This window comes from Ranitomeya imitator, chromosome 2 (assembly GCF_032444005.1).
Source record: "Ranitomeya imitator isolate aRanImi1 chromosome 2, aRanImi1.pri, whole genome shotgun sequence".
Taxonomy (NCBI): domain Eukaryota; kingdom Metazoa; phylum Chordata; class Amphibia; order Anura; family Dendrobatidae; genus Ranitomeya; species Ranitomeya imitator.
In genome coordinates this window covers 795,359,696-795,386,379 of record NC_091283.1, presented here as the reverse complement: position 1 = coordinate 795,386,379, position 26,684 = coordinate 795,359,696, and the positions used below count along the sequence as shown (strand labels likewise).

The following is a 26,684-nucleotide window of genomic DNA, read 5'->3' as shown; positions in this document are numbered from 1 at the left end:
AACTATGAAATACAAACTTTTCAAAACTCCCGCCAAATAGTCCCCAGTTCGACTCTCTCAAAAAAATGTACAAAGAAAATTTTTGAACACAAACTTAATTTTAAGGTACCTTAAGTACTATTAAAAACATATTCAATCAGAAGTAGATGCTGAGGTTTCCCCAGAAAAGTCACACTTGCAGAGCAAATAGCAAGAATTACACACCATTTTTGCATGTGTCAGGCAAATTGCTTTATGACATTTGAGACATTCATAATTTGAAAGCCTTCTGGTTCCGCTTTCCGTTTGGCAGGTGGTGCATCTCCTTCTTTTGTGAGGTGGTGCAGATGGTGACTTTTCACCATCATCTTCTGGGCGGAACCTTTTGAGCTGAACTTGAAGGCGAGAGGGGATACCAATTGTTTTCACGCTTCTCCTACGTAGCTCTCCAAGTACTAGTTCATGGGCCAATTTTTTCAGATACAATCGTCTACGGAGTGGTTCAAGCTTGTTTTCAAGATAAATTACTTGTGAATTTATACCACCCAAATTCAACATAGCAAAAAATATGACCATTGGCCAGCGTTTGATGTTTCTGCTGACGTTGAAAGTGGAGCACATCTGATCTGCTGTATCCACACCCCCTTTGGTGGCATTGTAAAATGTAATTATCTCCGTTTTTTTTTCTGCCCCAGTCCCAGGATCGATGGCAGCATCATCATGAAGTGTTGATAGAAGAAGTACGATTTTTTTGGCATGTGGTACATAGGAAACTAAAGCCTTTCCATTATGGAATGCAAACATACTGCTGTACTGTTGTCTCTCTTTCACACTTACAAACTGTGGCGGCAATTCCCTTTTGTTTTTTCTTACAGTTCCCACATATGACAGCTTCTGAATTTTCAGATAATCAATCAGATCACAACTTGTAAACCAATTGTCAGCTGTAATATTGCGACCCGATCCAAATAAGGGTTCAGCCAGTCTTTTTACAACATCAATGGGTTTTTTGCTCACACAGTAAGGACCTTCTGGTTGTTTTCCTGCATAAACTTCCAGGTTGTAAGTGTAGGTCTTACTGGCATCAACAAGGGCATACATTTTTATTCCATATTTGTTTGGCTTTGATGGAATATATTGACGAAAGGCACATCTACCACGAAAACCAGGGAGCATTTCGTCAATAGTGAGATTCTCTCCAGGGTAATAACTTTGTTTACTGTTTACAACAAATCTTTGAAATATATCACGAATTGGAGCAAGTCGGTCATGTGTTTTGCGTTCGGTTCGGGTAGTTCTGTCGTCAAACCGAAGGCAACGAATTAGAATCTTGAATCTGTTTATGGACATAACAAGGCTAAATTTTTCAACTCCATCCCCATCTTTACCCCAAAGTTCCTCCAAACTTTGTCTATTTGCCCTATAAGCTCCTGCAAGGTATAGTAATCCAAAAAAAGCACGCAGTTCTATTTCATCTGTGGGCTTGATGGTTCTGTTGCAGATGTACTTGTCCTTTATAATGTCTATATATTGGTTGGTATATGTGACAATAGAGTCCAGAATGTCATCTGTAAATATACTGTTCCAGCATTCAACTGCAGTTTTTGCATTACGTGCAGTTCCTATTACTGCAGGAAGGTGAGTAATAATGTTTAAAGGTTCCCTACGATTTTTCTGGAATGGCTTCTTGTTCCATTTAGTATTTTTATCTTTTCCAATATAATATGATCCAACTTCTTCATCCTCACCACTGTCACCATCTTGCTCTGTTTGGGAGTGGAGCCGAGTCCATATTCACTACTGCAATGAGCGGTACCATGTGACCGCTCAATACAGGAAGAAGCTGCCGACGCCGGAGAACCAGGGACACCGTGCCAGGAGCAGGTGAGTATTATTAAACAGCTGCCGCTCCCCCTCCCCTGCAGACCCCTGGGAATGACTAGAGTATAAGCCAAGAGGGGCAATTTCAGCCTAAAAAAAAAAAATGGGCTGAAATTCTCGGCTTATACTCGAGTATATACGGTAATTGTTTGATTAGTTCATATTTTATAGAACGAGGATTTAACTACTGTACTATTCTTAAACACTTCATAAATGACATGTTTAGTGACATAATAGAAAAAATTGTTACATGAAAACATAGGTGGCAAAAATATTGGTTCTTTTAATCTTGTTTTTAATATCTAATTAGGATGAGACTATTTAGAAAACCACACTTGAGGATATGATCACATTTTTTTTGGCTTGTTCAATACATTCAGGTTGAAAATGCTGGGCAAGTTGTGTTACGATGATTTAGATGTATTTATTCTGGCACTTCGGTATTTGTTTTTTGTGTTTCTTTATTGTTACATATAAATGTTGAAATCAATAAGTTGTAATTTGAAAAGAAAAAAGTAAGAAATTCACACAAACATAAAATCAAAATGATTCAAGGCTTAAAAAAAAAAAAAAAAAAAAAAATACAAACTTGATAGGTCCCAAGTTGAATCCCTGTACAAATATAATCAAGAACACAAGTAACACACATGCATGTTTTCACAATTTTAAAACATTTGTTTTTTTTCACAACTGTGCATCAAAATTCTGAATTTGATTTCTCCAGAAGAAAATATAAAGAAACACAGTCTTGTGACATATCAAATGAAAGCTGGTACCGTTCTGAGAAAAATGATGCCTCTCCCACCTCTTTATCTTCATTCTAGCCCGAGATATGATAAAAAAATGTAAAGCCATACAGGCCAAAATTCGCGCTTTTTCAAAACTTTAGAAATCTGTAAAAAATTAACTGATGAAGAAAAAAATTCAAAACTTTTAATTTGTAATTATCTCAAGTTGTACTTCATAAAAACAAGAAATAAAAAAATCTAAAGACGTCAGGTAAAAAAAATAATATTCATATTTGGATCACTTGATATGGAATGACACTTAAACAGCCGCGACACATGCAGGGACTGCCTGCTGTCGAACAGCTGCGGGACATGCAGCCGCGGCGACTAGCATATTTTTCGAGGACGCAGTAATACTTGATTAGCACTTCAGCATGCTCAGATAACACCTTATCCGAGCACACTCACTCATCCCCATTTCCCCTTTTAAAGGGAACCGGTCACCTGATTTTGGAGGGACAGGTTTACGGTCATATGGGCGGGGTTTTCGGGAGTTTGACTGACCTTTTCCTTACCCGCTGGCTACATGCTGGCTGCAATATTGGGTTGAAGTTCATGCTGTGTCCTCCGAAGAACACGCCTGCGCAAGGCAATTGGGCCAGCGGGTAAGGAAAGGGTGAATCAAACACCCGAAAACCCCGCCCATATGACCGCAAACCTGTCCCGCCAAATTCAGGTGACAGGTTCCCTTTAATTCTGTAAATAATTGACAGCTCTACTCTATTGGCCCGGGCTTCACGTATACCTTGTTTAAAACACCATTCATGGTACACTGTCATGTTGTATTTGCTTTTTGACAAGTCAATGCATTTTTAAGTATCAGAATTGTGCACGAGACGCACAAGTTGCAGCCACGGCATAACGTCCCCACTGCTGCCGAGCACAGATCCACAGCATGCCATTTTTATAATGCGTACGTCTTTGCATTGGATGAATGTGAAATATGCAAAGGTGAAATGACCAGTTCACCTGCACCTTAATATCTGCTGTGGAATCTTTGCTGCATGAGTTCCACAGCGGATAAGCGATGTGGAAACGTATACGTAGCACAGAGCGGGGTTTGCTAGCAGCACCCCATGCAGACGTGGTCACTGGTGATAATGCTATTGAGGCAGTCAGTTCACCGTGGGCTACTTACGGCGCTCGGTCGTGGTTCATGCCATTATGTCTCTGTGAGCTTATTGGAGGTAGGATAGGTTTACTATTAATTTCTAGGCCTCTTCGCAACGCCTCCCTGATCTGTTCTGTATCTGAAATTTACAGGAGCACAGATTTACAGGACAACAGTAAGTGTAATCAGCAGTAGGGCAAATATGTCAAGGTAATCATTTATCTCATCCAGACAAACCTTTTCCGGACAACTTGCGTGGTTGGTTTCCTATACAAATACTTCTGCTGTCGTCCTCATCATCTGGTGGGCGGCTTAAATCATCCCAAGCACATTTGGCGCTGACACCGCTGAGGTTGGAGCCTTCTGTCTCAATTCCTTTATCAACTCTTTCCTGCTTAAAAATGAATGTGACAAGCACAACTTTAAAAGAGAATCCAGTCATGCAAGCACCGCTACAGAAGACGCCATGAGCACAGCAGCCCTTCCTAAGAAGCACACTGTGACAAACATTGCATTGATTATTAAGGGTCCAATATACACTTTTCAGTACTATGATGTGAAGCAGCCAAGCCCTGCACTACGATCACACCAAGACAGCAAGGTGAAGTTAGCAGTAGTGGGGGACTAATCGCCTCAATGTCCCCCCTGCTTGATGGGCCACATGCTCTACTATGACAAACGGAGATCTCCTGGGGCACAAGAGGCAATAAGGGGAGGGTGAATTTGGAAAGAATTTAGCGCACATACCGTATTTTTAAGACTGTAAGACGTACTTTTTTCCCTACAAAAACGTGGAGGAAAATGGGCGGGCACGTCTTATAGTCTGGATGTACAGGCTCTGGCTGTGATGAGGTGGGGGTACGGCATCGGTGGAGCAGTGGGTCACAGAGGCAGGAGTTGGCAGCTGCTGCCAACTCCTGTACCCGCTGCTAAAGAGAAATGAATATTCACTGCATTCCATGCCATGGAATAATAGTATCTTGGTATGAATGGCCCCATCAGAGAACATAAAAAAAAAAAATCATTACACTTACCTACTCCGCACTCCCTTGCAGCGCCCTGCTCCGGTTCCAGCAACTGCTTTACGCTTGTAAGCAGCACATGTCAGGGACGTCATGTGCTGCTCGCAAGCAGACCACAGCTGCCAGAATACTCAACGGGACTGTGCGCGCAGAGAGCAGTGACTATTCGCTGCTCTTCAGTAACATGCAGTGTCAGTCGCCAGTGGCTTCCTGCTGCTGCCGGCGGTCACGTGTGCCAATACTTAAGAGAAATTAATATTCTGAGTATTAAATTTCTCTTAAGTATTGGCAAAGGCTCTGGCTGACACTGCGCACAACTGAAGAGCAACGAATAGTCACTGCTCTCTGCGCGCACAGTCCCGGAGAGAATTCTGGCAGCTGTGCACTGCTTGCGAGCGACATATGACAACCCTGCCATGCGCTGCTCACAAGCATAAAGTAGTTGCTGGCACCGGAGAAGGACACTGCGAGGTAGCGCCGGGTAGGTAAGTAATTTATTTATTTTTTTAAAATGTTTTCTGATGGGGGTCCTGCAGACCAGGATGGGGATGAGTGGGCCCTGCACACCAGAATAGGGATGAGTGGGCCATGCATACCAGAATAGGGATGAGGGTGCCCATATATACCAGGATAGGGGATATTAGGCACAAAAAAATGACCACATTTTTTGCTTCAAATTTTTGTCCTAAATTTCCTCCTCTAAAACCAAGGTGCTTCTTATAGTCCGAAAAATACGGTATATATATTGAGCATTGATATTTTGGGGGGTGCTGTTCTTTAAAAAAAAAAAAAAAAAAAAGGATTCGAAATGGTTCGGCGGTCACGTGTAGTACATGTATGCAGCACCACTGCGATCAACATGTCACCAAGTGAGTGATGGACATTACGTCGTCACTGGAAGACTGTCAGGAAACACTGGTGCTGCAGCGTGGCAGGGGACTGAAGTGCCATTTTTTACATAGCCCATTTAAGGAAGAAAAAAATAAATAAATAAAAATCAATCCTGGACAGGTTCCTTTAACTGTAACCAGGTCTCACACATGCCAATGCATTGCCCATATTGTTCTCTAATCCAACTGACACAATGGGAAGGACAATCACTAGGGTAAAACATTACATTCATTGCAAATAAATAATCTAACTAGGAAATGAATAGATATGTTTCTCAATAGTCCTGGCCACTTGCATAAGATAAGCTATTGCACTTGAGCACCAACATTATGTCAACTGCTGAAAGAGACAAGTATGTGGCTGCTAAGCAGCAGTGCACCCACCCCAGCAGCCGCTGCCCTTCCCGGTCCATTGTGCTCCAACATTAAGGCTGTATTGACACTAGTTAATCAGTTTTTGGCCTCTGAGGCATATCACGTTAGTAATTTGCTGTTTGCACGGCAAGTTGCATTTCTTTTTTTTTTTTTAAATTCGTTTATTTATTAATCACAAATAAAATACAGTATAAATGTTTGTCTTTGTTATCGACTTGCACGGTTACATTCACAAGAAAGGAAAAGACACCAGAGCATACATATACCAATCATTTGTATGTATATAAAGAAGACATATATATAAAATTATGAAACTGTCAGTATACAAAGTTCCTAAACTACAACCGAACTACACCTAACTAAACTAAGCCTCCAAAGCTACTACTACTTCGCCTTATTACAGTAACATTATACTCTCTATTGCGCAATATCTGCAGAACAAAAGGTCAAATACACTGTATCCTTATCAATTGGTTAGATCACAAAGTGAGATGGGAGGCATTCCACCCATCCCAGATTTTATTGAACTTACCCGGGCAACCCCTATTCTGGTAAGTTGCATTTCTATACTTCAGATTCCTACCAAATGTCTGGTGCCCCCCTACCAAGTCCCCATGCATGGAGCCCAACCGTGACAGCCATCGTCTATTGCTCATGCCAGGCCCCACCTGTGCCCTGGGAATCTGTAAACCCCTGTGAAGTCATGTGCATCTTATGGGTGGTTTTATAGGAGTCACCATAGCAGTACATTAACCAGACCCGTTTAAGTATCTGGTTTCATTTTTTTTTTTCGCCAGCAACTTTCTAGGTTAAATAAAACTAGTCGGCGCCCACTCCATTTTTTGGGTTAATACCAGCAGTAAGTCTGTGTGATGGATATTTCATATTAGTCAAATCCAAAGATGAAATGATTGTAGAAACCATTGTCAATTTAAAGATCTACACCACAGGAGCATTACAACATGGAGACTATCTGCAGAACGTGCATTAGATTTTTATAAACCATTATCCACTCTGCTGAAAAATTTCTGTGTATAAATCTGGATTTGGCCTAGAGGAATTATAAGCAATCTACTGCATCCCATATGTCCTCCATTATGGGAAATAAAGACATGAGACAAGAGGTTAATGGCAGGTCCTCCACCTCGGATGTGCAGCATTTCTTACTGGAGGGCTCCTTTTCCCAAGCAGCAGCCAGCGCCATTACGGCCTCACCTCAGCATGTAACGTTGAATCGGGGGGTCACAGGAGGCATGGTCCCTGCTGCAAGAGGCCAGTAGTGGCAGAGGTGGGGCAATGCTGTGGGCCCTGGGTGGGGGAGGGGGCGTCCCAGCGGTGCGATGCTGCGGGGCCGGTAATGAGGCAGAGCGAAGTGCATTGCTTTCCAGGGCTTCAGGAAGATAGCTGTCAGAGGCGGTGTATATGCACATTGCGATCTCGGCTGCGCAAGCACCGCCTGGGTAGGCCCACGGATCAGGAAAATGGCCACCAGGAAAGCAATGCGCCCTGCTCAGCGCCGACACTGGGCCAGCATCATCACCCCACTTCTGCTGCCGCCGGCTTACAAAGGAAAGGACCCTGCCTCCTGTGATCCCGCTCCACCATAGCAACCCCTCACCCCACTAAGCTACATTCAGACTATAATACTCTCCCCCCAAATTTTTCAGGAAAGAAGTGCATCTGATAGTCAAAATACGGTGGTCTTCTTTAAATGAAAAAGTTTTCAGATGTTTACTTTAATCCCTTTACAATCATTTGACAAATCTAAGGGAAGGAGTTCACAACTAATCAAGTATATACATCATGCTGCTCATGCGACCACCGTGACTTAAGGGTGTCGGCTGATTGAAAGCGGGGAGCCGGGACTCGTCACCACCGGGGGAACTGGCCCCGTAACTACGGTCGCTGTGATGACCTGTTCAGAATTGAACAGCCAATCACAGCTACTTTAGTGTTTCAGGCACTTGATCATAGGCTGGTGCTAGGAGACCAGAGTCCGCAGCCACCAGCACTGATTGGCGTGATCAAACAATGACGCTAATAGCAAAAATCTGTGAGCAGAGACGCGGTATGACCTCACAGTGACCTCATTGTGGCTTGGAAACGTTGTAGAGCAGTTACTGTCATTCTGCTGCAGATCTTATGAGCCTTGTGGTCCACCGACTTTTTGAAGACTGTGCCATCATTGCTGCTGAAAGAAAACGTTCCAGATCCGTTTCGGTCCCCTGCTTCTTACTAACACACCCCAATCTCCCTCTCGTTAACCCCTTCACGAGGCCCCCTTCTGTCACCGAGCTCTAATCAGCACTTGATAACTCGATATTTAATAGTTTTTTTCTTATGCGTGCATCCTGCAGCCAACAAGCACTGATCAGTAACGCACATCACTGATTAACACCAGTGCTCACTTTTTTCCCCAGGACTTTTTTTCTCTCCCCACTGTTCGTTTATTTTCCCTTCTCACACCACCTCCATACATGCGTACCCCCCCCCCACCCCCCGTGCTCCCCCCACCCCATCATACTTACCGAGCCTCCCGGGGTCCGTCCGTCTTCTCCATGGGCGCCGCCATCTTCCAAAATGGCGGGGGCATGCGCAGTGCGCCCGCCGAATCTGCCAGCCGGCAGATTCATTTCAAGTGGATTTTGATCACTGCGATAAAACCACACAGTGATCAAAATAAAAAAAAAAAAAAAAAAAATACTAAATGACACCCCTCCCCCTCTGTCTCCCCCATAGGTAGGGACAATAATAAAATAAAGAAATTTCCTTTTTCTTCCACTAAGGTTGGGTTAAGAACTAGGGTTAGGGTTTCGGTATGTGCACACGTATTCTGGTCCTCTGCGGATTTTTCCGCAGCGGATTTGATAAATCCGCAGTGCTAAACCGCTGCGGATTTATCGTGGATTTACCGCGGTTTTTCTGCGCATTTCGCTGCGGTTTTACAACTGCAGTTTACTATTGGAGCAGTTGTAAAACCGCTGCGGAATCCGCAGAAAGAAGTGACATGCTGCGGAATGTAAACCCCTGCGTTTCCGTGCAGTTTTTCCGCAGCATGTGTACAGCGATTTTTGTTTCCCATAGGTTTACATTGAACTGTAAACTCATGGGAAACTGCTGCAGATCCGCAGCGTTTTCCGCAGCGTGTGTACATACCTTTAGAATTAGGCTATGTGCACACAGTGCGGATTTGGCTGCAGATCTGCAGCAGATTTGGCTGCGGATCCGCAACGGATTGGCCGCTGTAGATTTGCAGCAGTGTTCCATCAGGTTTATAGTACCAAGTAAACCTATGGAAAACCAAATCCGCTGTGCCCATGGTGCGGAAAATACCACGCGGAAACGCTGCGTTGTATTTTCCGCAGCATGTCAATTCTTTGTGCAGATTCCGCAGTGTTTTACACCTGTTCCTCAATAGGAATCCGCAGGTGAAATCCGCACAAAAAACACTGGAAATCCGCATGTAAAACGCAGTGCCTTTTACCCACGGATTTTTCAAAAATGGTGCTGAAAAATCTCACACGAATCCGCAACGTGGGCACATAGCCTTAGGGTTAGGGTTGGAATTAGGGTTGTGGTTAGGGTTGTGATTAGGGTTATGGCTACAGTTGGGATTAGGGTGAGGGGTGTGTTGGGTTTAGTGTTGGAGGTAGAATTGAGGGATTTCCACTGTTTAGGCACATCAGGGGTTTCCAAACGCAACATGGCGCCACCATTGATTCCAGCCAAACTTGTATTCATGTGAGGTCTTGTTTTTTGCGGGACGAGTTGACGTTTTTATTGGTACCATTTTCGGGCATGTGACTTTTTTGATCGCTTTTTATTCCGATTTTTGTGAGGCAGAATGACCAAAAACCAGCTATTCATGAATTTCTTTTTGGGGGGTGCGTTAATACCGTTCCACGTTTGGTAAAATTGATAGAGCAGTTTTATTCATGGAGGCAGGATGATTACAGCGATACCTCATTTTATATTTTTTTTATGTTTTGGCGCTTTTATACGATAAAAACTATTTTAGAGAAAAAATAATTATTTTTGCATCGCATTATTCTGAGGACTAACTTATTTTTTCGCTGATGATGCTGTATGGCGGGTCGTTTTTGGGGGACAAGATGACGTTTCTCCTATGCCTCATTGGGGGACACAGGACCATGGGTGTTATGCTGCTGCCACTAGGAGGACACCAACACAGAAATAATAGCTCCTCCCCTGCAGTATACAGCCTCCTGCTGGCTCTCAGTGAACCAGTTCTTGCTTAGTGTCTATAGGAGGCACTTGGGTCTGTTTCAGACCCCATCGTTTTTATTTTAATTTTTGATATTTTTTTGTTCTATTTTTTCCCTTTAACGGAGCGAATGGGGGCGACGGATCCCTTCTAGGCTCCGATCTCCCCCGAACCATCAACAGGCTAGTATGTGGAGCGTTTCTCCCGTATCCTTTCCTGCAACGTTGGATGCCAGCCCTGAGCTCATATTACGGGCGACGGTTCCTTTGCGTTCCGATCTCCCCCCTCCATAGCAGGCGACCACATGGAGTAGCCCTCCATCTACCTCTCCTGGAGCCAGGTGCATAGCTGGACATGATAGATATAGAGGATATATATATCCGTGCAGCCCCCCTCTGCATCACCACTGATATAGCGGATGCCGCATGGAGGCAGAAGCTCTCCACCCCCTCCCTGACTATGGCGACGGTGGATTGAGCACCGACCCACCGCATCTACCGTGGGTACACTGCGGGGGCCGAAGCTGGGGGGTCCTGGTCCTCGGGGTATGGGAGGTCCGCACCTTAAGCCTGTGTCCGTGGGTGGTCCTTATTGTGGCAACCCCACAAAGGAGTGCAGCTAATGATGGCGCCAATAGCGGTCGCGGCGCTGCAGGCTGCAATTGCAAAAAAAAAAAAAAAATTCCCTCAATACAGGCCAGAGTTTTTGGCCACGCCCACCGGCAGTTAGTCCCACACACTTTTCCTGGCGCTTCTCGTTCCCTGTGATGAGCTCCCACTTCCTGGTCTCGGCGGCCATCTTGGGACACCCACAGCCCTGATGCTGAAGCACTGCTCCAGCATTTCCTATCACAGCCCTCAGGACTAGCGTTTTTCTCTGCCTACACTGCGGTTCTGCCCTGGGGACTCAAGACACAGGACCTGGGCAAGCTTACCCCTTCCCCTGCTTGTAAGCGCTTTCCTCCAGGCTTTACCATGTCTCAACACAAAAAGTCTGGGAAAACCCACACTGTATTTTTCAATGCATGTACCTCTTGTAAGGTATAATTTCACTGGGGTCACAATACTGCATTGTGCACAGCTTGTGAACCGGTGACGGCTCAGGAACCATCTGTTGCTGATACTGAACCCAGTGAGCCTAGTTCCCCTGAGTGGGCTACCTCCTAGTCTATGGCATCCCTGGCAAAAGAGTTAGACTCGTTCCGAGACCCTTCCTCTAACCAGGGCACTAATACGGACGACGCTTCCGTGGTCAGAACCCCTCGTACTCTAGGGGTCGTACCTTGCCAAGGAGTTAACACGCTTCCAAGAAAAGGACTCATGCCATATCCCCAGACCATCAACGGTTTTCGGGTTCTGAGAGCTTCATTTCTCGCTCCCCTTCCATTGGGGCTAGTAGAGAACCTGTTTGAGGACGATTCTGATACGTCCCTAGATCAGGAACTTCATCACAATCAGGAGACTCTCGACTCTCTAATTGAATCAGTGAATAAGGCTTTGAGACTTGGAGGAACCCTTATCTAAAACGGATCATGCCGTGTCCTTTAAGAGGACCAAACGAGCTCACAGAGTGTTCGCCACTCATCCTGAGTTTAAGCAAATTTTTGAATCTCACAGGATCCGTCCAGATAAACGATTCACAGGGCAAAAGCCCATGGAGTCCAAATATTCCTTTGCCCAGGATCTAAGAAAATATTGGTCTCAATCTCCCCCGGTATCACGCCTGGCTACGAAATCTGTTTTATCCTCCTCGGAGGGCGCCTCTATAAAAAAATCCAACTGATCGTCAGATCGACAATATGGCGCGTTCAGCATTTGAAGCCTCAGCGGCAGCACGCTTTCCATCTTTTGCCGCTATGTGCGTGGCTAAGCCTATGACCCACGGGGCTGAGGTCTTGTCTTCAGCAGTACTGGATACCAATCTTCCCCCTGAGATAGCAGACCTCGCTACTCAGATAGCCAGAGCTGGAGATTTTGTAGTGACCGTGTCCCTGGATGCCGCTGACTGCGCTTCTCAAGCAGCAGCAAATGCTATCACCATCTGGAGGTCCTTATGGCTCAGGGACTGGCGTGCGGATTCTACTTCCAAAAAGTCATTGACTTCTCTCCCATATCAGAGCGGTCGCCTTTTTGGCGAAAATCTCGACCAGTTAATTTCTGACGCCACTGGAGAGAAGAGTAAATTTCTTCCACAACAGAGACCCTCTCCGCCCTTTCGGAACCTGCAACCACAGGCTCGTTCCCTATTTTTTTCGTTACATCTCAAACTGGTCCTCTACTTCCACATCTCTCGGTTCCGGCCAGGCACAACGTGGAGACAGAGGTCAGGAGGTTCACAGGCCTCTTAAGCCTTCCCCTTCATGGAGAGGCAGGCCAAGGCAGCCAGGATCCAGAGGTGCCAGAACAGGCAGACCTTCCACACAATGACTCCCTGCGGTATCCGGGGGACACCATCAAAGTAGGCAGCCGCCTGCTTTCCTCCAGTGCCGCTCTCTGTCATTCCCGACGAGTGGGTCCGCAATCTAGTGTCCTCTGGATACAGGATAGATCTATTATCTCATCCTCCAAATCGTTTTTTTCCTGCCTTCTCCTCCCAGGGCAAAAGCATCAGAGTTCTTCAAAAAAGACGGAGTCATTATTCCGGTCCCTCAAAGCGAAAGGTTTCAAGGTTTTTATTCAAACCTCTTCATTGTTCCAAAGAAGGACGGTACAGTACGGCCCATACTGGACCTAGAACTGCTGAACAGGTTCGTCAGGGTACGACGGTTCCGGATGGAATTGCTTCGTTCTGTCATCGCCTCCATGGAAAAAGGCGAGTTCCTGGCGTCTATAGACATCCAGGACGCATACCTCCACATTCCTATTTTACCTTCTCACGAAAGGTTTCTTCGCTTGGCAGTTCAGGAAGATCACTTCCAATTCGTTGCTCTGCCCTTCGGCCTCCCACCGCTCCCAGGGTATTCACCAAGGTCATGGCGGCTGCCGTGGCCATACTCCACACCCGAGGAGTGGTGGCGCTCCCATATTTAGACGATATCCTAATCAAAGGCCCCTCTTTCCGCTCCTGCAAGGAAGCCGTGGCCATCACAATAGATACCCTCTCTCGCCTGGGTTGGAAGATAAACTTCAAAAAATCTTCCCCAGAACCGGCTCAGCGAATTTCCTTTCTAGGAATGATACTTGACTCGTCCCGGGGGTTGGTTCTTCTCCCCCCGGAAAAGATCTCAGTCTTACAGCAAGAAGCTCAGAAGCTCTCTAAGCCTCGCTCTCACTCTCTGCACTTCAGTATGAGAGTCCTCGACAGGATGGTAGCAGCTATGGAGGCGGTTCCATTTGCCCAACTACACCTCAGTCCTCTACAGCATGCCCTCCTGGCTGTTTGGGACAGGAACCCGTTCTCCCTAGACCGTCAGTTCCTCCTTCCCCAGTGAGTCAGACAGTCTCAGGTGGTGGACATTGAAATCCTCCCTGAATCAAGGGAAGTCTTTCTTCCAGTACACTGGCTGGTTGTGACGACAGACGCCAGTCTTCTAGGCTGGGGAGCGGTGTTCCTTCATCACACTACTCAGGGCCGCTGGTCCCCCCCCCCCCCCCAGGAATCATGCCTTCCAATCAACATCTTGGAAATCCGGGCGATCAGGCTGGCATTTCTCCAGTTCCATCCCTTCCTAGCAGGTCGCCCAATCAGGATTCAGTCCGACAACGCCACTGCAGTGGCATACATCAACCGCCAAGGGGGCGACCATGACAGAGGTAAGCCACATCCTCCGATGGGCCGAGGAAAACCGCTCAATGATCTCTGTGGTTCACATCCCGGGAGTGGACAGTTGGGAGGCAGACTTCCTCAGTCGGCAATGCCTCGACTCTGGGGAGTGGTCTCTCCATCCGGAGATCTTCCACCAGATCTGCGGTTGTTGGGGAACCCCGGACGTGGATCTGATGGCCTCACGGCTGAATTCCAAGGTTCCCGACTTCATGGCTCGGTCCCACGATCCGGCAGCCATCGGGGCAGACGCTCTTGTACTCCCGTGGCATCATTTTCGGCTTCCGTACATATTTCCCCCGCTTCCTCTCCCACCGAGAGTCATCAAGAAAATCAGAGCGGAGAGGGTACCGGTAATCCTGATTGTGCCAGATAGGCCGCACTGGGCGTGGTACGCGGAACTAGTTGCCGACGTTCTCTGGCGATTACCGAATCGCGCAGATCTGCCATCTCAAGGCCCCTTTTACCACTAACCCAGGCAGGTTTCTCTCCAAAAGTCATAACTACCATGATCAACGCTAGAAAGCCTACGTCTATGCATGTCTATCATCGCACCTGGAAGACCTTCTTTTCATGGTGTAGTGACCGAGAACGTTCTCCTCTACATTTTTCCATCCCCTCCATTCTCTAGTTCTTACAAACGGGCTTGGACTTGGGTCTCGCCCTTAGTTCTCTCAGGGGGCAGATCTCAGCCCTGTCTGTTCTCTTCCAACGCAGGATTGCCAACAGATTACAGGTCAAGACGTTTATTCAGGGAGTCTCCCATCGGGCGCCCCCCTATAGGATGCCGTTGGAACCATGGGATCTTAATCTGGTCCTTGGAGTTTTGCAACAGGCTCCTTTCGAACCTCTACAGGAGGTTTCCCTGTTTCTCTTTTCATGGAAAGTTGCTTTTCTAGTTGCGGTCACCTCTATCAGACGAGTCTCCGAGCTGGCAGCGCTGTCCTCAAGTTCCGTTCCTGAATTTTCATCGGGATAAGGTGGCTTTGAGGACATCCCCGTCTTTTCTACCGAAAGTTGTATCCTCTTTTCATCTTAAATGAGGAGATTGTCTTTACCCTCACTCTGTCCGGCACCAGTCCGTCGCATCAAGAAGGCCCTTCACACACTGGATTTAGTGAGAGCTCTTAGGAGATTCATCTCGCGGACAGCGTCTTTCCGCAAGTCAGATGCCCTATTCGTGCTCCCGGAAGGACCGAGGAAAGGGTTTCCCGCTTCCAAGGTGACAATAGCCAAATGGATCCGTTCGGCTATTCAGGAGTCCTACCGAGTCAGAGGTCTTCCTGTCCCAGCAGGGATTAAGGCTCACTCCACTCGGTCAGTGGGTGCATCTTGGACCATCCGGCACCAAGCTTTGGCACCACAAGTTTGTAAGGCTGCGACTTGGTCCAGCCTGCATACCTTTACAAAACATTACCATATTCACTCTCAGGCCTCGGCAGGTGCGACCGTCGGCAGACGAATTTTGCAGGCGGTTGTGCCGCATCTGTCACTTGTGGATGCAAGTAGCAATTGCAGTTCTACTCTTACTCCTACAAAGCTCCTACTGCTTTGTTATTGAACTGATTCACTGAAAGCCAGCAGGAGGGTGTATACTGCAGGGGAGGACCTGTTATGATAAGGTAATTCAGTACCACAATGGACATAGAGGTCAGAGCACACACAGTGACCTGACAATAACCCAAAAACATAGAACGAGCTCTGAGACGTGGAAACTCTGCTGACCGCAATCCCTAATCCTCTCCAACCACACTAGAGGCAGCCGTGGATTGCGCCTAACGCTCCCTATGCAACTCGGCACAGCCTGAGAAACTAGCTAGCCTGAAGATAGAAAATAAGCCTACCTTGCCTCAGAGAAATACCCCAAAGGAAAAGGCAGCCCCCACATATAATGACTGAGTTAAGATGAAAAGACAAACGTAGAGATGAAATAGATTTAGCAAAGTGAGGCCCGACTTTCTGAACAGAGCGAGGATAGGAAAGGTAACTTTGCGGTCAACACAAAACCCTACAAAAACCACGCAAAGGGGGAAAAAAGACCCTCTGTACTGAACTAATGGCACGGAGCTACACCCTCTGCGTCCCAGAGCTTCCAGCAAGCAAGAAAAAAACAAATAGACAAGCTGGACAGAAAAAAACAGCAAACAAAATAGCAAAGCGGAACTTAGCTATGCAGAGCAGTAGGCCACAGGAACGATCCAGGAGGAAACAGGTCCAATACTAGAACATTGACTGGAGGCCAGGATCAAAGCACTAGGTGGAGTTAAATAGAACAGCACCTAACGACTTCACCACATCACCTGAGGAAGGAAACTCAGAAGCCGCAGTACCACTTTCCTCCACCAACGGAAGCTCCCAGAGAGAATCAGCCGAAGTACCACTTGTGACCACAGGAGGGAGCTCTGCCACAGAATTCACAACAAGGACCTGTTCTTTCTGGGTTTACTTAGTGTCCTCCTAGTGGCAGCAGCATAAGACCCATGGTCCTGTGTCCCCAATGATTGGCTCAGAGAAAAAGATTTTACGGTGAGTACTCAAAAATCTCCTTTTTCAGTGGTACCATGGTTATTTATATCCGTCTTTTTGATCGCGTGTTATGATAAAACGTTTTTAGCTTTTTTTTTTTTTTTTTTTTTACAGTGATCACTGAAGGGGTTAACTAGTGGGACAGTTTTATAGGTCAGGTTGTTACGGACGCGGTGATACTAAATATGTGTACTTTTTGTTTTTTAGATAAAGAAATGTATTTATGGAAACAATATTTTTAGCAAAACACCCACATCAAAAATAGATTGTAAAAAACGGATAGTTTTTAGGATATATATTCCATTTTAAAAAAATCCGTTTTTTACAATCTATTTTTGATGTGGGTGTATTTCCAACTCCCTCTCTGATATATTACACGTACCATATGGTGTATCAGAGGTTGGGCACTATTCTATTTCATATGGTACTATTGTGATTTTCTGTGCACCTTATCTATTTATAGGGTTTTCTAGGGATAGAAAGGGAGAGTCTACGTTGAGCGGGGGCGCCAGTGCGCAGGTTTTAGGGTGCCAACTTCCGATGGTAGGAAGGGTCATTATAGTAACCGATTAGGGTATTTCTTCCCCCTTTTTTTCATATAAAAAAAAGCTACCCATGTCATTTTATGGGGTGTGGACCGAGAAATTATACATGATCCTCTATTGAGATTTTATATTGAAATCTATTAAAAAGGTTATTTTTTAATTTAACAATCATCACCGAATAATGCTCAAATCAAAGTTTTTTGGGGTCTCTGATATCTGCAGACCTAGCCGCTAACCTCACCGAGTCTGCAGAAGATGTGCTGGGGCACCCTGTAACAGAGGCAGATTGACCAAAATTTTATCCCTTGGGGTTTTATCTCTGAGATGATCCTCTACTTATTGCAGCCAGATCATAAGGAAATGGGCAGTAGAGGTTCTGGCAATTGCTGGCTTCAGACCTCCTGCTGCCGCTTCCCATGTGCGCTTTAGATTTAAAAAAAAAAAAAAAAAAAAAAGCGGATGGATAGCAAAACACTCCAGAGTCTTCAAAGGGTAAGGCCAACTTCTGAGGATTTTAATACTGCTCCATCAATCCTAGGGACCATATCCCAAATCAGAGTGCCTTTTCCTCAAAAGGATAATCGCCTTTTTGAAGATGAGTGCAAGGAACCAGTTTTCTCCACTCTGTCAATGAGTGCCTGGTCTTACTATTAACCGGAAAAGGTGCACCTCTTTCTCTGCTTTAACTCTCCGAACATCACATATCCTAATGATTTAGCCATCTTTCCTATTTTACTCCCATTGTTAACTTAACAGCTTTAACTAGCCTGTCTGTATCCTCCACCAGAAAATAGGGATTTTTGTGTACTCACCGTAAAATCCTTTTCTCCGAGCTAATCATTGGGGGACACAGGACCATGGGTGCTATGCTGCTGCCACTAGGAGGACACCAAGTGAACACAAAGAATAGCTCCTCCCCTGTAGTATACACCCTCCTGATGGCTCTAAGTAAACCAGTTTGGTAACAAAGCAGCAGGAGCTTAACATTTAACAAAGATGAACTATGTCAAAACCAAGTCAACACAGAAAACCAAAGCCATAGGCTAACAGGGTGGGTGCTGTGCCCCCCAATGATTGGCTCGGAAAAAAGGATTTTACAGTGAGTACACAAATCCCTATTTCTCCTACGCCTCGTTGGGGGACACAGGACCATGGGACGTCCTAAAGCAGTCCCTGGGTGGGGGAACAACCAACTGGAGTTGCTCCTTGTATCAACAAGTTACAGATGCGGCACTGCCGCCTGCAAAATTTGTCTGCCGACGGACGCATCTGCCGAGGCCTGAGAATGGACACTGTCCAGCCTGCATACGTTTACAAAACATTACCAAGTCGCAGCTCTGCAGACTTGTGCTGCCGATGCCTGGTGCCGGATAGCCCAAGACGAACCCACTGACCAAGTAGAATGAGCTTTAATCTCTGCTGGGACGGGGTGACCTCTAACTTGGTACGACTCCTGGATAGCTGAACGAATCCACTTGGCTATCGTAGCCTTGGAAGCGGCTAGACCTTTCCTCGGCCCTTCCAGGGCATCTGACCTGCGGAAAGGCAGGTGCGGAAAGAGGAGCCCTTGATGTGGATATCGTCTAGATACTGTAGGACCATCACGCCTCGGGTATGAAAGATGGCCACAGCGACCGCCATGACCTTAGTGAATACCCAGGGAGCGGTGGCGAGGCCGAAGGGCAGAGCAACAAATTGAAAGTGATCTTCCTGAACTGTAAAGCGAAGAAACCTTTGGTGATCAGGTAAAATAGGAATGTGGAGGTACGCGTCCTGGATGTCTATAGACGCCAGGAACTCGCCTATTTCCATGGCACCGTCGCGCCCTGACGAACTTGTTCAGCAGTTTTAGGTCCAGTATGGGCTTTGGAACAATGAAGAGGTTTGAATAAAAACCTTGAAACCTTTCGCTTTGAGGGACAGGGAATAATAACTCTGTCCTTTCTCAGAGAGCTTAGGCTATGTGCACACATTCAGGTTTTTTCGCGTTTTTTTTTTTCGTGGTAAAAACGCTATAAAAACTCATTAAAACCGCATACATTATGCATCCTATCATTTAGAATGCATTCTGCATGTTTTGTGCACGATGCGTTTTTCAGCGAAAAAAAGCAGCATGTTCATTCATTTTGCGGATTTTCTGCGTTTTTCCCGCTATTCTATGCATTTGGGGAAAAAAACGCATAAAAAACGCACCAAAAACGCGGTAAAAATCGCATGCGGATTTCTGGCAGAAATATCCGGTTTTTGTCAGGAAAATTTCTGCAAGAAATCCTGACGTGTGCACATACCCTTATAGTTTGGAAGAACTCTGATGCCTTTGCTCTGGAAGGAGAGGTACAGGAAAAAACGATTTGGTGGAAGAGGAGAATTCTATCTTGTATCCAGAGGACACTAGGTCGCGGACCCATTCGTCGTGAACAACCAAAAGCCACGCATCGGAGAAGGAAAGCAGGCGGCCGCCTACTTTGAGGGTGCCCTCCGGACACTGCAGGAAGTCATTGTGTGGGAGACCTGCCCGGTCTGGACCCTGACTGCCTAGGCCTGCCTCTCCAAGAAGGGGAGGGTTTGTGCAGATTTTACCACTGCAGATTTTTATCATGGAGGGGTGCAGAAACGCTGCAGAACTGCACAAAAAAAGTGACATGCACTTCTTTGAAATCTGCAGCGTTTCTGCGCAGATTTTTCTGCACCATGTGCACAGCTTTTTTTTTTTCACATTGATTTACACTGTACTGTAAATCACAGTGCAGTTCTGCAGCGTTTCTGCTGCAGAAAAAAAAGGCTGCAGATCTGCACTAAATTATTATTATTATAGCGCCATTTTTTCCATGTTCATATTCCGCGCCAATTCACGGACAGACTGCACCTGTCGCTGAATCAGCAACGTGGGATTTCCGTTACAGACAAAATTAGACGATTATATAGTAGATTATTGGAATGTTCTGGTTTTCATATCAATGTTGTTAAAAGCAAATGAAGCTAAAGTTAAAAAATTTTAAATAATTAAAATCACAGCAAACCTACAATGTGTGAATGAACCTGCAGTACCTACTGTCACTTTTTGGACTGAGCTATACAGTTTGGCACAGCAGGGACGGTGCCTATATATCTATGCAGTGCAGAAATACAGCTCTAAGCAATTACAAATTAAATGACTAATTGCTACAACTAATAGATTCTTAGGCTCAGCATTTCTCAATCTTTCGATACTTATAAAGTCCTTTTTCGGTATCATCAGGTAGACATACTTGCAAATGAGGATCAATCTCAAAAATAGTCTCCCCTCTTCGCATATCAGTAATTAACCATGGTCCACCGGCACTGAAGAGAGAAATATTACAAACATTAAACATCCTAACAAAAAATAAAGTAAATAAAGAACTAATTCTTCTCTATGAATAGCTCAACAAGCTTCACAATAAGTTATATATTTGCATAGTCATCTGGAAAAAAAACAAAACAAAAAAAACAAAAAAAAAAACCCAAAACACTCACATTGGCAGAGTGCGGAGAAGTTCCAGGATTCCTTGTCCATTCCACTGCTGGGCTGCATGCAGCTCTTCAGTGCAAACACCAACTATCTACCAGAGAAACCAAAGCACGTTATTATAGGTCACATACATCATATTATGGATGTCTCAACTGCATCAGAACAGACTCTACATATACTATTGAAAAGAAGATTTATCATACCTGATGCAAATGAACAGTGCCATAAGCAAATTCTAGGAACTGCTTATGTTGCCATCTCCCCTTACCACCCCCCCACAAAAAAAAAAAAAAAAAAAAAAAAAAAAAAGATTAAAAAAGGAGGGAATCTCTTCTATATAATAGTGATATATTCTTATGTAAGAATTATCATTCAAGGCTTTAGTAGCCTTTTCAGCAGTCAGATCCCCAGGAAAAGATCCCACCGCCTTCAATACTCTGAGTATTTCTATGATGGCTCACCTGTAGAAAGGACACAAAGCCAAATGGTGTCTGCACTGGGCGCATCTGAGGGTCCTCCGTTAGAAGCATGTGCTGAATTCGAGACTCACTGTTGTCCAGTGGACTGTGCCATGATACATGATCTCCACTGCAGAAGGTGTTTTCTAAAGAAACAAAAAAAAAAAACAATGTATCCAGTTGTCACTGAAATGTAATATATTCTACTACTAAAAAACAAACCCGCCTCGCTAGCACCGATCGTCGGCGTTTAACCCCTCTAATGCCGCTGTCAATAGTGACATTGAGGTGCTGATGGTCTCCATGGTAACCCGGGGCCGCAAGATGGCCTAACACGCCTCCTTCCCTGATCTGTTACTATACAGTGATGTCCCATCCTGGGACAAGGTTAAAAAAATAAATAAATTAAAAAAAAAAAACCCTTCAAAGAAAATTATTCCAATAAATACATTTCTGTATTAAAAACAAAGAATACAGGTCCTGCTCACTTCAATGGCAGTTTGCAATTTTCACTTAGTTACATTTTCTGCTGCTTGTTTCTGGAAAACACACACGGAGTCAAAATCATCACTACACCTGTACATAAATTCTCAAAATGGGGGTCACTTGAGGGGAAAAAAAAAAAAAAAAAAAGTAACATTCTACTCTTCTAGCACTTCGGGGCTCTAGGAAAATCTGCTCTCCAGGAGGCAAATAGTGCTCCATCCCTCCAGAGTCTCGCCATCTGGCTAAGCAGTACTGTACAGTCATAGATACGGTATTTCTACATTCAGCAGAAATTTTACACCCATTCCCCAGTATGAAAATGTAAAATTTGGGGCCAACACACAATCTTGGTGTAAATTATTTTTTCTTCACTGTCCAATGGTATGAATTTCTGCGACACCTGTGGAAGCACCTGGGGGATCAAGGTGCTCAATACACATTTAGATAAGACCCCTCAGGGGTCTAGCTTCCAAAATGGTGAAAATTATTGGGGGGGGGTTCCACTGTTTACAAGTCAGGGGCTCTCCGAACGATTCATGGCGTCCGATAATTATGCTAGCAAATTTTACATTCGGCGGCACTCCTTCCCTTCTAAGGCTGGTTTAACATTTGCGTTTAAATCTGCAGCGTTTTAAACGCATCCGCAAGTGGTGGAAAAAACGCATGTAAACGCGTACAAACGCTGCGTTTTTTAGATGCATGCGTTTTCGCATGCGGTTAAAAAAAACGCCGCGTTTACATGCGTTTTTCCCTGTGTTTGCGCTTTTGGTACGCATGATGAGAAATTTCACAAGCTGGTTTTTGTTCATTCTGCTTCACAAAAATCGGAATATAAAGCAATCAAAAATGTCACGTGCCCAAAAAGGTTACCAATAAAAATGTCTCGCAAAAAACAAGACATGACTCTGTGGACCAAAATATGGAAAAATTGTAGCTCTCAAAATGTGGTAACGCAAAAAATATTTTTTGGAATAAAAAGCGTCTTTCAGTGTGTGACGGCTGCTAATCATAAAAATCCACTAGAAAACCCCTTATAAATAGAAATAAAACCCCCTTCATCAACTCCTTAGTTAGGCAAAAATTAAAAAAATGTTTTTATTTCCATTTTCCCATTAGGGTTAGGGCTAGTGTTAGGATCCCTTATTCATCTTGATAGTGGCTTAGGGTTAGGGCTAGAGGTACCGTCACACTAAGCGACGCTGCAGCGATACCGACAACGATCCGGATAGCTGCAGCGTCGCTGTTTGGTCGCTGGAGAGCTGTCACACAGACAGCTCTCCAGCGACCAACGATGCCGGTAACCAGGGTAAACATCGGGTTACTAAGCACAGGGCCGCGCTTAGTAACCCCATGTTTACCCTGGTTACCATCCTAAAAGTAAAAAAAAAAACGCTACATACTTACCTACCGCTGTCTGTCCTCGGCGCTCTGCTTCTCTGCTCTGGCTGTGAGCGCTGGGCAGCCGGAAAGCAGAGCGGTGACGTCACCGCTCTGCTTTCCGGCCGCTGTGCTCACAGCCAGAGCAGAGAAGCACAGCGCCGGGGACAGACAGCGGTAGGTAAGTATGAATCGTTTGTTTTTTTACTTTTAGGATGGTAACCAGGGTAAACATGGGGTTACTAAGCGCGGCCCTGCGCTTAGTAACCCGATGTTTACCCTGGTTACCAGCGAAGACATCGCTGAATCGGTGTCACACACGCCGATTCAGCGATGTCAGCAGGAAGTCCAGCGACGAAATAAAGTTCTGGACTTTCTTCCCCGACCAGCGACAGCACAGCAGGGGCCTGATCGCTGCTGCCTGTTACACTGGACGATATCGCTAGCCAGGACGCTGCAACGTCACGGATCGCTAGCGATATAGTTTAGTGTGAAGGTACCTTAGGGTTAGGGTTTGGATCCCTTTATCACCTTGATGGTGGGGGGTGGCTTATCAGTGTCTAGACTTGTTTTTCTCTATGGAAACGCATGCGTTCAAAAGCGCAACCATACGCATGTGTTAAAAACGCATGCGTTTACATAGACAGCAATACTTTTTTTGTGACGCAATCGAACGCATGCGGTTTTTTTGCGGCAAAAAAACGCCTCTAGAAATTACTACATGTTGCATTTCCGCGCCAAGACGCAAGCATCGAAACGACGCATGCGTTGTCAAACGCGGCAAAACGCGTACAAAAAAAAAAACCACACGTGCGTTTTTAATGTTAAATATAGGAAAATCGAACGCATGCGTTTATATGCGTTACAAACAGCGGCAAAAAAACGCAAATGTGAAACCAGCCTAAGCCGTGACCCAAACAGTGGTTTTCCCCTCACATATGGAGTATGGGCAGTCTCAGGAGAAATTGCACAACAAATTGTATGGTCAATTTTCTGTTACCCTTTTGAAAGTGAAAAATGGGTCAAAGGGAAAATTTGTGTGAAAACGTTAAGGTTTATTTTTTCCGTCCACATTCCATTAATTCCCGTGAAGAACCTGAAGGGATAAACTTCTTGAATGTGGTTTTGTGCACCTTGAGGGGGGCAGTTTATTGGAAATTTTCTGTTATGTGGTCCCTAAGAAGAAGAAAAAAAAAAAAAAAAAAAAAAAACTGGGATGTGTGTACACAGGACCATGGGTGTTATGCTGCCGCCACTAGGAGGACACTAAGAAAACACAGAAAGAATAGCTTCTCCCCTGCAGTATACACCCTCCTGCTGGCTCAAAGTGAACCAGTTCGGTAACAAAGCAGTAGGAGGTTAACATTTAACCAGAATGAACCATGTCAAAACCAAGCCACCACAGAAAACCAAAGCCGTTAGGCTATCAGGATGGGTGCTGTGTCCCCCAATGATTGGCTCGGAGAAAAGGATTTTACGGTGAGTTCACAAAAATCACTGTTTCTCCTACGCCTCATTGGGGGGACAGGACCATGGGACGTCCTAAAGCAGTCCCTCGGTGGGGAACAATCAACTGTAATTGCTCCTTGCACCCACAGGTTACAGATGCGGCACAGTCGCCTGCAAAATTCATCTGCCGACGGTCGCATCTGCCGAGGCCTGAGAATGAATATGGTAATGTGTTGTAAACGTATGCAGACTGGACCAGGTCGCAGCTCTGTAAACTTGTGCTGCCGGATGGCCCAAGACGCACCCACTGACCGAGGGGAATGAGCCTTAATCCCTGCTGGGACAGAATGACCTCTGACTCGGTAGGACTCCTGAATAGCTGAACGAATCCATTTGGCTATTGTCGCCTTGGAAGCAGGAAACCCCTTCCTTTGCCCTTCCGGGAGCACAAACACGGCATCCGACCTGCGGAAGAACGCCGTCCGCGAGATGCCTCTCTTGAGAGCTCTCACTAAATCCAGTGTGTTGAGGGCCTTCGATGCGATGTACTGGTGCCGGACAGAGAGACGGTAAGACAATCTCCCGATTGAGATGAAAGGATGAGACAAATTTGGGCAAAAAGGGCGGGGGGATGTTCTGAAAACCACATTATCCTGATAAATTCAGGAACTGAACTTGACAAGACAGAGCCGCCAGCTCTGAGACTCGTCTAATGGACGTGACCGTGACCAGAAAGGCAACCTTCCATGAAAGAAAGGACAGGGAAACCTCCTGTAGAGGTTCGAAAGGAGCTTCTTGCAAGACTCCGAGGACCAGATTAAGGTCCCATGGTTCCAACGGCATCTTATAGGGCAGCACCCTACGGGAGACTCCCTGAATGAACGTCTTCACTTGTAATCTGTTGGCAATCCTGTGTTGGAACAGAACGGACAGGGCTGAAATCTGCCCCTTGAGAGAACTGAGGGCGAGACCCAAGTCCAAACCCATTTGTAAAAATTTGAGGATGGAAGGAATGGAAAATTCAAGAGGAGAACGTCCCCGGTCGTTGCACCAGGAAAATAAAGTTTTCCAAGTGCGATGATAAATGCGCATAGACATAGGCTTTCTAGCGCTGATCATGGTAGAGATGACATCAGGACACAAACCTGCCTGGGTTAGAACCCAGGACTCAACGGCCATGCCATCAAACACAGGGCCTCGGAGTTCTGGTGGTAAATGGGGCCCTGTGATAGCAGGTCTGCGCGATTCGGTAATCGCAGGGAACATCGGCGACTAGTTGAACTAGTTCTGCGTACCACGCGCGGCCAATCTGGCGCAATCAGGATTACCGGTACTCCCTCCACTCTGATCTTCTTGATGACTCTCGGCAGTAAGGGGAACGGGTGAAATATGTACGGAAGCTGAAAATGATGCCATGGGAGTACGAGTGCATCTGGATCGAGGGACTGAGCTAGGAAGTCGGGAACCTTGGAATTTAGCCGTGAGGCCATCAGATCCACATCTGGAGTTCACCAACAACAGCAGATCTGGTGAAAGATCTCCGGATGGAGAGACCACTCCCCGGAGTCGAGGCCTTGACGACTGAGCAAATCTGCCTCCCAATTGTCCACTCCAGGGATGTGAACCGCAGATATCACTGAGCGGTTTTCCTCATCCCAACAGAGAATGTAGCCTACCTCGTTCATGGCTGCCATGCTGCGGGTTCCCCCTTGTCGGTTGATGTATGCCATTGCAGTGGCATTGTTGGACTGAATCCTGATGGGACAACCCGCCAGGAAGGGATGGAATTGGAGAAGAGCCAACCTGATTGCCCGAATTTCTAAGATGTTGATCGGAAGGCGTGATTCCTGAAGTGACCAGCGACCCTGAGCAGTGTGATGCAGGAACACCGCTCACCAGCCTAGAAGACTGGCATCTGTCGTCACAACTGGCCAATGAACTGGAAGAAAAAACTTCCCCCGATTCAGGGAGGACTTTAATGTCCACCACCTGAGAGACTGTCTGACTCGGTGGGGGAAGGAAGAACCGACGGTCGAGGGAGAACGGGTTCCTGTCCCAAACAGCCAGGAGGGCATGCTGTAAGGGGTGGAGGTGTAATTGGGTAAATGGAACCACCTCCAAGGCCAATACCATCCTACCGAGGACTCTCATACTGAAGCGCAGAGAGTGAGTACGAGGTTGAGAGAACTTCTGAGCTTCCCGCTGTAAGGCGGAGATCTTTTCCGGGAGAAGAAACACCAACCCCTGGGACGAATCCAGTATCATTCCTAGAAAGGAAATTCGCTGAGCCGGTACTGAGGAAGATTTTTTGAAGTTTATC

The 26,684-nt window shown here is 45.9% G+C and overlaps 1 protein-coding gene across 2 annotated transcripts in view; it reads right to left on the bottom strand.

Annotated features, from left to right (window-relative positions):
* The window catches only part of SUFU (SUFU negative regulator of hedgehog signaling), a 56,316-nt gene that overhangs the window by 8,899 nt on the left and 20,733 nt on the right, over nt 1-26,684 (bottom strand). The window contains exons 4-8 of one of the 2 annotated variants that reach the window (XM_069753710.1): nt 21,056-21,198; nt 20,600-20,685; nt 20,353-20,425; nt 3,997-4,153; nt 3,787-3,898 (exon numbers count right to left, since the gene is read on the bottom strand). In XM_069753710.1, coding sequence (XP_069609811.1) covers nt 3,787-3,898; nt 3,997-4,153; nt 20,353-20,425; nt 20,600-20,685; nt 21,056-21,198 — 571 coding nt within the window. The remainder of the gene's footprint in view (nt 1-3,786; nt 3,899-3,996; nt 4,154-20,352; nt 20,426-20,599; nt 20,686-21,055; nt 21,199-26,684) is intronic. The other variant, XM_069753711.1, reaches the window with a different exon arrangement.